The sequence below is a fragment of the Triticum aestivum genome, chromosome 2B (genome assembly GCF_018294505.1).
Source record: "Triticum aestivum cultivar Chinese Spring chromosome 2B, IWGSC CS RefSeq v2.1, whole genome shotgun sequence".
In the NCBI taxonomy this organism is placed as follows: domain Eukaryota; kingdom Viridiplantae; phylum Streptophyta; class Magnoliopsida; order Poales; family Poaceae; genus Triticum; species Triticum aestivum.
Genome location: NC_057798.1, coordinates 162270141 through 162281216, shown reverse-complemented (window position 1 = coordinate 162281216; position 11076 = coordinate 162270141). Strand labels below are relative to the sequence as shown.

At 46.3% G+C, this 11076-nt stretch overlaps 1 protein-coding gene across 1 annotated transcript; it reads right to left on the bottom strand.

Annotated features, from left to right (window-relative positions):
* Nucleotides 1-8317: 8317 nt before the first annotated feature.
* LOC123044091 (uncharacterized) lies at nucleotides 8318-10652 on the bottom strand. The gene has a single exon (XM_044466731.1). It carries the CDS (start codon nucleotides 10474-10476, stop codon nucleotides 8713-8715), a length of 1764 nt encoding a protein of 587 aa, XP_044322666.1. The 5' UTR covers nucleotides 10477-10652; the 3' UTR covers nucleotides 8318-8712.
* Between the last annotated feature and the right edge of the window lie 424 nt (nucleotides 10653-11076).

Sequence of the window (11076 nt, the reverse complement as noted above, 5' to 3'; positions counted from 1 at the left end):
GCTCGATGTTTTACCTTTGAATGTGCAGCTGTTACGCTCCTGCCAGATTTGCCAGGCCAGCAGCGCGATCATTGTCTTGATGCCCTTTCTGTCGTGAGATGCCGCGGCGTTGACGATCGCGGTCACTGCCTCGGTGGTGGTCGCGCAGGCTTCCCAGGTGCTTGGAGAGAGTGCAGCACAGCCGTGCCAGGTGGTCGCCTTTGCCCAGGCTTGGCGTGAAGTTGGGCATTCCCAGAGGAGGTGGAAGGAGGGTTCTAATTTTCTGTAGCAGAGCTGACAGAAATATCCGTTGGGCCACCCTCTTCGCTGCAGGCGGTCGTTGCACCAGAGTCGATTAAGGTGGAGCAGCCAGAGAAAAATTTTGACCTTGCCCGGCGCCCAAATCTTCCATATGAGCTGATGCAAGTACTTCCTCGGCTCGTCTGTGAATTGCATGCTGTAAGCTGCTCTTGCCGTGTATTGGCCTCCCGCCTTCCAACTGATCGCGTCCGCCACCCCTTCTCGGAGGATCAGGTTGGCCTCGCTGATCCGGTGCCACAGCAGGATGACCTGGGGGATGATTTCCGTAGTGTCGCTGATCCGGTTGACAGTAGTCTTGTTGACCGTTCGATTGATTCATGTGACGCGGTTCGCGTACGTTTCACATGACTGCATGCCCCGTCGCTGCCCACACTGAATGCTCTGTCACTGTCCACTAGCTTATCGTGAGACCCAACAATTTTCTTGGGCTGGTCATAGTGAAAGTAACTTAGTTATTATCATAGCACACTTCAAGACAAGTTTGCTTATATGGCATGTAGTTAATAAGAAAGGAATGCACCTCAAGGTAAAATGAGTCTACATCTAAATAAATGAAGGCAATGATACCACACATATGTTACTTTCTAACATAGACTAGTAACATATACATGTTTTTAATCAAAATTACTTTCCATTATGACCAGCCTTAGTGCTAAATCACCAAGCACTTCTCTGTTTGGCAGCTTTTCATTACAGCTTAGTGAGCCACAAGAGTCCATGGAAACACGGAAAAAAGACTTGAGTGTACACCTATGAAACAAGCTATTGCATCAAAAAAAGGCGGCAGCACACAGCTTGCTCGTACCCCGCTGTTGGCCTCACAATGTCTCGCCATCATACATCTTCGTCTGTCATCGCAGCATCGCCGGCTCGTCGGAGCTCCATAAACATATTAGTTCAACAGAGTAATTTTTGAGATACACAACATCCAAATTTTAATTACTTTAGTGACAATGAGAAGGAAAATAGGTTGAAGCAAGCATTCATCAAAGATAACATTTGTGTATCGCTCGCTATCACCTGCCGAGTCACGATGCCGAAAACATATCCATTAGAGAAATGACATCAAAGGAATTTCGTCAATTATATCAAAATAAGGTCTATATTGAACATCTCTCCAAGAGAAATACAACAACGAAAACGGTTCATAATATGAATATTTGTCTCAAAACTAAATAAAGAACGTGTGGCCAACACGTCGCTAGTTGGGCAACCGGCAGCATTGGAAACATGAAAAACGGTAGATGGAGGCTTGTTATCGTAGAAAGATATATGCATGGGAAAGTACAAAAACTCCGAACATATTGCTAAAGTAAAAAAAAAGAATGCTGAGAAGTGATGAATAGACATCTTCAAATTACATATTTGAAGTCGAATTAGCTCGGGAACTTCTGCAGGGGGCGTATACTTGAACAGTTGAACCAAGACAATCGGTGATGTTTTCTATTTGATAAATGCTCTTTTTTTGCGAGAAATATTTGACAAATGCTCTGATGCTCCATGAGTAGATCAGTGCAGGACCATTCACATTCATATTCATTGAGAATCTTCAGGACAATATCTAGTTCCGAATTGCCTGCACAGTGACACATACTCAACGAGAGTTATTTACCCAGAACCACCACACTTGGGGCTAGGGTAACCAGTCAGTACCAGATTTGAGCCAAGTCACAAAAAACCACCAACTCTGAGCCTAATTGGTAACGCGGAGCACTGACGGGCCGATTTGGCTGCGAAAACAGCGAAACCGACAGGTGGGACCCACCTGTCGGGCCGACGTGGCGCGGGCTGACGGACGCCGTTAGACGGAGGGGGACGGCCGTTTCCACGCCCGTGTACTAGTGGGCCGCGCGGGTCGCTGGTCCCACCAGACCGCACCAGACCGCATCCGACCCCTCTGTCTCGACCCCGACGACCGCCGCCGCCGCCGCCACCGTCGTCTCGCCGCCGTCCGCCGGTCCGCCATGGTTTCCTGGAGCGAGGGGTCAAGCTCTTCTTCTTCGGACGATGATTCAGTGACTAGCCAGGTACATACATTTGGGGATTCAAGCATTTAGGGTTAGGGTTAGGGTTCTTGAGTTGGGGATTTCTTACCAAGTAGCTAATTTGTTCAATCTCTTTTGTTTTTAGCTTCCTAGGACTATCTCGTGCTATGAATGGAGTGGCATTGCTCATGAGCTCTCCTCTCGCTGCCTGCATCATGAGCCTTGCCTCAGGCTAGTAGCATTTGACTCTACGGACACTGGCCGACGTTTTCTTACTTGTGCTCAGGAGAAGGTATGTTTGTTATTACTGTATTTAGTTTAGTCTTAGTTAGTTCTTGCTCCATTCAAATGCCAGAAGCAAATTTTGCTCTCCTTATTATTGTGAAGAATTGTCACTGCCCACAGTTGATATAATTATGCTCTGACAGTAGTAAATTATGAAATGCTATTGTAATTTGCTCTAAATAATTAAGTAGTGTACAACATTATTTGGTGGAAATAATTTGGTGGAAATCCAATTGTTGTTATAATGACAACATATATTTAGTTTATATGCTGTTAAAAGTGACAAAAATTGTTTGTGCATTTAAATGATCACAATTTCTTTCTGACAACACATATTACTGAGAACATTTGTGCATTTATATGCTGTTAGAAGTGACAAAAATTTCTTACTGAGAACATCTCTTTTGAATTATAGGCTGAACTAAAGTGCAACTATCTGGAGTGGATAGACCCTGAGTGGTCAGTGGCTTTGCAGTTCAGCCTAACTGAATTGTGAAGCATGTATGACAAAGAAATGAAGGACAGGCTGAAAGACAATGTTCAGCTTGCTGAACACAATTACAAAGTAGTTGGAGAAAAGAGGAAGATGGAAGAAGAGCTGAGATTTTTTTCAAACTTGATTTTGCAAAAATGGTGGCTGACAAGGAGGCCGCTATTACTGAGCTGGGCAATACTAGGTTGGCTCTCAATGATCTGAAAGAGGAGATGGAGAAGAAGAAGCTGGCAGACCATGGTTGCACAAACCTACATCAGTTACTCAGGGTAAAGGCAGAGAAGGAGAGGGACAAGCTTGTGGTAGAGAGAAGACAAGTGCTCATAGAGAGAGACCAACTAAAGGAAGAGAAGAAAAAGCTAGAGTACATCATCTCTGATTTGCTGAAACAGAAGCATGGCTACAAGGACAAGATCAAGAAGTTGAAGGAGATATGTGATGATTTCTAATTATGTAATGTGGTATTGTACTGGTGTAGTTGTGCTCTATTGCAGAGAATAATCAGACCTAAGTAGAAGTGCACTGTAATGTGGTATTGTACTGGTTAAATTTGTACTGAATTATGCAGTTTATCTGTTGCAAGTCAAGAATTTGAATTTATGGCATGAATTTGAACTTAATTTGCGGTACTACCTTTTGTATTATATTTACCTCACTCCAGGTAAACCTGGTGTGACAGTCATATTATTGTGCACAGAAAAATTTGAAAAACTAGTAACTTATGGCATGAGTATACCAGGAACTTTCTGGCATTATTTTGATGCAAAGAATGTGATGATCAGGGAGTGCAAACAACTCCAAACAACATAGCAGTACAGAGTAAATATACCAATCCAAGCACAGAATTATAGATAGCAAATCCTCATAGCATAAAACCAACACCCATACATAGGTTCAACATGGCATTACACAGCAGTAGTAGTGCCACACATAGGTTCAACATAGCATTACATAAGTTCAAATTTAGTCTTGGCATATAAAAAGTGCTCTAGTGCCTGATGGAGCACACATGCACTTGGATACAGAGTGAAACAAGAACTCTCAGTAGTTCCCATTGGCATAGAAGTACCCCTCCATCCTTTTGCTCATGTATCTTGTCCTTTTGAACCTATTTCCTGTTGGCTGGCTAGTTGAAGCTTCAGCAGTAGTTCTTTGCTGCAACCATGTGGAACTGACAGCCCTCTCCATCTCAACACACTATTACCATATCACTGCAGTTTCTGTGATATTTGTATCTTCTAAGTTGCTTCACATGCAAATTCACAAGAGCCTCTCTAAATTGGTACACATCTCTGAAACAAAGCCTAAGCTGGAATTGCTTCTCTGGATGCAGCCTGCCCTCATCATACCAGACCCTGGGTGGCCTTTTCTTAGCTCTACTCCTTCTACCAAAGGGGATTATAAAGGACATTGGCTCATTGCCATCATCATCAGCTTCAAAGCCTGTATCATCCTCTTTTGAAGATGGATACCAGTCCTCATTCATGCTTCTGTTAGCACTAGAGTGGGACCTACTAGTAGGCTCAGGCCTCTTTATCTTCTTCTCAACAGGCTCAGGAACTGCTATCTCTTGACAGTCATCATCCTCTTCCTCCAAGTCTATGTCATATAAATCTTCAGGGTCTATGTCCCCTTCACAGTGTGTACTGCTCATGTATTGAGCTCTCTTCCTCTTAATGTCAGCAATTGTGTCTTTCAGATCACTGTCCACTTTCCTCCTTTGTTCTTCTTCTCTAGCTACATTATCTTCTTCTTCATAGTCCATGGAATCTGAATCTGCATCTGGGATGTCCACATCAGCTACAAAGTCTTCATCAAATACTGAGTCATCATCATCTTCATCAGATGTGTCCTCAGTTGCTGCATGCTCCTCCTCATCTGTATCAAACTAGAAATCTGCATAATTCACACTTACTTGAGTGTTTACCTGCTGCAATGCATTATTTTCATGCTCTGCATCTGCCTTCTCTGGCTCAACAAGCTGGCATGGTGGAGGAATTGTTTTTATTGGCATATAGTTCACACTTTCTTGTGTACCAAGAACATATGATGAGCCACCATAATGATCTGTTGTTTTGTGCATAACACCTGACTCATTAACAGCAAAAACAATAGGTTGGTCCACTGTCAAATCTACAAGTGTTTCAGCTGGGTCCAGTTCTTCAGGTTCTACTGGTGCTTGCTTCCTATTTAACTTCCCCTCTTTAACATACAAACACAATGTCTGACTGGTTTTAAACTGATTTATCATATCATCCACTTCAGTGTTGTTTGTGATGACAGATATCCCTTGCATCCCTATGCCATCCTTCCTCAGGTAACAAATACTGTCATCACTTCCATATCCATTTCTGACCATCACATTAAGCAAACTGCCATAAGTGATGTCTATCTCATACATCTTCACAAGGGCATACTTTCTGGCAGCATCTTTAGAGGGAAACTGAAAATATAATGACCATGGCTCCTCAGGCCTACACAATACAAAACAAAATAACAACATTTTCAGTAAAGTTAAAACAGTCAGTACAAACAACACTGAATAACAGCAATATCAGTACAAACAACACTGAATGACATCAATATTCAGTACAAACAACACTGAATAACAGCAATATTCAGTAAAAAAACACTGAATAACAACAATATTCAGTACAAACAAAAGTACTCTACAAACAACACTGAACAACATGTCATTAATAAGCAGTTCCTCATTCACTAAGATCTATGTATGAGGATAATAAAATACAATTAAGATTATGTATAATATTCAGATAAAAAATGCAGTTCCTCATTCAGATAACAAAATGCAGTTCCTCATTAAGTAGCACAATATTGTTGCAATCAACTAGGCCTAACCCTAGGTACAGCTAAAACTAACACTAGGTATCCTAACAAACCAGTACTGCTATACCCTAACCCTAGGTATTTTGCACTGAGATTTACCTGGATTCAGATGGATGCAAGGGGGGTACTTCCTCCCCAAACGAATCAGCCCCCACAGACGCCTTCTCTGCCTCCGCAGCTGCCTTCACTGCCTCCTCCGCATATTGGGATGGCGGCGGCAGAACAGCTTTACCCCAAGCGGCCGCCGTCGAGTCCGAATCGCCATTGGGGTTGGGGACCCACTTGCCATCGGGGTCGCATTGCGGTCGGCGGCCACTGTTAGAACGGCCACCGCCGCCGGAGCCGTCGACTCCTTCTCCGCCATCGCCGCCGCCGGAGTTGGTCGCCATGAGTGGAGCGGGAGGAACGCGCGGGAGGAAACTGAATCGGGGATTGGACAGGAAAACGGCGGGTGCGTGACCTAATAAGCGGGCGTGGAAACGGCCATTCCCCTCCGTCTAACGGCGTCCGTCAACCCGCGCCACGTCGACCCGACAGGTGGGTCCCACCTGTCGGTTTCGCTGTTTTCGCGGCCAAATCGGCCCGTCAGTGCTCCGCGTTACCGATTAGGCTCAGAGTTGGTGGTTTTTTGTGACTTGGCTCAAATCTGGTACTGACTGGTCACCCTAGCCCCAAGTGTGGTGGTTTTGGGTAAATAACTCACTCAACGAGGATTCAAATGTTTGCAATGTTCGCGACAAAATTCCGCTACTCATGACTCAAGAACACAAGCACGTCCTAGTTGATACAGATGGTTCTCCAAAGTATCCGGTCACTAGATTTTCTGAAGAAAAAACAGAGGAGATGAATACGGGATTATTCTCTAATAGGTATAGGTATCAAGAACGTACGCACAAACTAGCTGTAAGCACATTTTGATAACTTTGTGGTCAATTTTGGCAGGAGAAATTTGGGATGGGTACCATTTCAAACCAACTTCTCCCAACAAGCTGCTGCCGAAACGGGAGGAACTTGTACAAATTGGTTCCTGCATAGGTTACTCTGATATAGATAAAGAAATTGAAGATGCTTTGGTTTGTATGATGTCCAATCTTTGTATGCATGCCAGGTCAATTTCAGGGAAGTGCAGCAGGTTTATGTAGCCTGCTGTGTGGCACCTTAACATTCCTCCAACAATATACTCCCTCCGTTCCTAAATATAAGTCTTTTTAGACATTTCACTGTGGACTACATACGGAGCAAAATGGATGAATGTACACTTTAAAATATGTCTATATACATTCGTATGTAGTTTGTATTGAAATCCTAGAAAGACTTATATTTAGGAACAGAGGGAGTATGTCTCTGGTTTGTTGGCCACAACAAGCTGCTTACTGATTACTTCCTACTACCTCTGTAACTAAATATAAGATATTTTTGCAGTTCAAATATCACTGATCAGTCCGTCTACCAGAGGTAGTGGAAGTAATAGTAAGCAGTAATTGGAAGTAATAGTAAGTAAGCAGTAAATATAAGACCTCTGAACCATACATGATGGTACAAATTTAACCATAACCATCATTATGAATTCAGCAAGTTCAGAAAGGTCAGCCAACATCTCCAAAATAAGCAGCCTGAGATGAACGCGCAGAAATAAATTTAACCATAAGCAGCATTGTGAATTCATCAAGCTCAGAAAGGTAAGCTAACATGTCCAGAAAAGCAGTCCGAGATAAATGCGCAGAATGGCTTCAATATTCAACATCCTCAAGTCGAAAACAGCCAGTTGAAACATTCCTTGAAGTACGGCCGCTCAAAGAGATGATAACAAACACACTGAAAACAACAGCTGATCAAACTTAACTACTAGTGTGACGAACGATTGTGAAGGACTTATGCCACCTACCATCTTCCTTGAGGGCGAAGTCTGAACTAATGACTTAAATTGATAGGCTTCCTTTGTGAAATCGGATTATAATAATACTGATGTGATGTTCATTTTTAACAAAAACAAAAAAGAAAGCCCACTGTGACAAATACTCAAACGAACATAATGAAATTACATAACCTAAAATATGCACAATGTATCATGCAATAGGATACAACATATGTTAATTCATTTGGACTAGACTGACCTGGTCTCCTCTCTTTTCTCTACATCGCATGAATGTCCACAACTTAACACTGGGCAGCTGACAACTGCAAACGCACTATTCTAGAAGTTTGCTGTTATGTCATAGCTTCCAATATTATGTCACAGCTTCCAACATGTTACCATTTATACACAAGAGAAACACAACTGATAGTCTGCAATTCTCACAGAGCAAGCATCATTCAAGGCAAGTAAGTTACTTATGACAACAAACACGGCATACATGGTAATCTGATGGCCATGGTGACCTCTGTTCTAACTTTTGACAGTAAAATGTATAATTTTCTGAAAGTTCATTTCCGACTAGAGAATATTTAGCAACACACATATGGAAACATACAATAAATGAAGAGAAACCCCAAGCTAACCAATGGGGACTCAGAGATACTGCAGAAGTCCAGACACTAAGAAGTAGAGACACCGCAAAAGGCTCACTGAGTGTTACTATTTGGATTTTGCAGGTTTGAGCACAGTGGTAAATTATACAAAAAGAATGGAGGGCACATAATTTAGATGCACATGTAATACAATCAACTGAGCATGCTATGACAAGCGGCATCAAGATATTATGCCCAATATGACAAACCCTGGATGAAGTCCGCCCAAGTTCCATTGCGCCAGCCACTGGGAGTATATGGACACCAATAATTATCACACCATGAACTCATGTGTCACAAATTGCACGTGTTGATTCCATCTTTGCAATCTCTCGTCAGGTTGTTAAACGTTTCAACCTTCGCCTTTGATCTGTAGAATACCTCGGTGTCCACAATCACCTTCATGTACGCATCGAACGGCACGTCCTTCCCACTATTGATCGCTGTCGTCTCGTTGTACCACTCGCTCGTATTCGACCAAAGCTCCTTATAATCCTCAAGCAAATGCACATGGTAGTGTGACCTGAGCTTGTCGAAGTAGTTGTAAAATGGCTCGTTGGTTGCGATGTAGAGGTTCCGCCACGGCTTGATAAGCTTGGTCACCTTATCTACAATCGCGTCGGGTGATGTGTCCGCGTCCAAGTTCGGATACATCTTCTTATTCATTGCCTTCCACCCTCGGACCACATGCAAACCATCATAGTCCCAATCCATCCTGCCTGCGATCTCAGTTACAATGTTCATCAGCCTCTTGGACTTCCAGATAGCATACCAAGGCCTCTGGATGACCTTGGCAGCTCGCCCCTCGCAGACCCTGTACCAGTAGTTCTCAGGCTCATGCCCATCAAACTGCCTCCAAATGATGTTGCTCTTGTCCCTCTTCAGCTGCATTGGGGTCACCTTGTATGTAGGCACCTTGCGCACCGAGATCCGGCCTGGACCCTTCTTCTTGTCCCAGCGCCGCCAATCCTTCAAGAAATCCCCTTCCTCCACCAGAGACACCGACTCCTTGAGGTGCTCGAAATCAAAATAGTACCTAAAATCCTTGCCATCCACATCCTTGCCGTCCTCTGTGTGAGCCCCGGACAAGCACATGTTCAAATCCATCACGAACGTCCGGTTGAGGAACTTGGCCTCGCCGAGCCCGCACAGGAAGCTCCAAATGAACTGGTTCATGCTCTTGCAGTGGTCACCGCCTCTCATGTAGTAGAGGTACTTGCCTCTCCTGAACTCTGCCTCCGACCCGACGAGGGGGATCGTGTCGTTGATCTCCGCATCCACCGGCGGCGGCGCGACACGCGGTTTCTTGCTACCCTTGGGGCGAGGCGGGCGAGCCGCGTTCTTCCCCGACCTGAACTTGCCGACCTTGGTGATGTCAAGCGCGCACCCGTCGCCGGGGGCGAGCTCGAATCGGCGGTAGTCCCTGTACCGGCGCCAGGACTTCTCGCGGCGGTTCCGGAAGCGCCAGGCCACGTCGCACTGGCCGGGCTTGGGGCCGGGCACGGGCGCCTCGTAGCTGAGGAAGACGATGGACTTGCGGAAGAAGGCCTTGGCGTTGAACGCCTTGACGGCGGCGAGGACGCGCGGGTCGGTGCAGTTGAGCGGCGCGTCCGGGTCGCAGGTCCCCGCGGCAGCGGTGGCGTTGATGCCCGGCGCGGTGGCGGCCTGGTCGGCGGCGTCGCGCTGGGCGGCGGCGGCGGCGCCGGGGGCGGCGGAGGGGGAGGGGAAGTCCTCGCCGGTGGGGAGGAGCGAGTCGTCGGGCTGGAGGAAGGAGGAGTTGGGGAGGACGCGGGCGAGGGAGGTGGTGATGGCGGCGGAGGACTGGAGCCAGGGGTCGGGCGGCTGGTAGGTGACGGCGACGACGGTGACGGCGAGCACGGCGAGCACGAAGAAGGAGAAGCAGACGTTGCTGGCCGCCTTGATGAGCGACTGCGAGACGGGCACCTCGCCGACGGCGGAGGAGGAGGCGGAGGGGCGGCGGGAGGAGGAGGAGGGGGCGGCCGGGTCGCGGACGAGGGGGGCGTCCTCGTCGTGGTCCTCCTGGTCGGAGGAGGACATGGCGGGCGGGCGGGCTGGATCTGGGGGGGAGCGGGGGCGAGATTTGGGTGGAGCGCGGAGGGGGAGTGAGAGTGGGAGAGGTGGGAATGGGGATGGGATGTTGCAGGTGGAGTAGGGGAGAGAAAGAGGGGAGTGCGGTGGGGTGGCGCTGTCGTGCTCGGCTGTCTTCCTTCCTTTGCGGTGCGTGGTGTGTGTCGGCGCCGGAGTAATTTTTTAGTTTTAGGAGGAAGGAAGATCGCGCTTTGCGTTTTTTAGGAGGCACACGCACGCACGGCGCTGGTCAGTCGTCTTCCCTGCTCTTGCCGATAGGTTGGGAACACAATACATTCTAAAAAGATGTACTCCCTGCGTTTCATAATATAAAAGTATTTTTTACACACTGTAAAAGATACTTTTATATTATGAGACGGAGGGAGTAAAAAACACCGAGCTTCCTTGGAAATGGAAGACCATGAAGTAATAAAGGCCAATACAGACCAAGGGCCAGCGGCCGGTATGAGCTGTTTTGGGAGAGGGATGCGGTTCTTCCTGAAGTAATAAAGGAAGCATGGGAGGCAGTGGGCAATATACAGAACCTAGAGCAACTCCGAGATGCACTGT

Coding starts and splice junctions, on each gene's coding strand:
- LOC123044091 (XM_044466731.1), bottom strand. CDS start 10,476: ATGTCCTCCTCCGACCAGGAGGACCACGACGAGGACGCCCCCCTCGTC.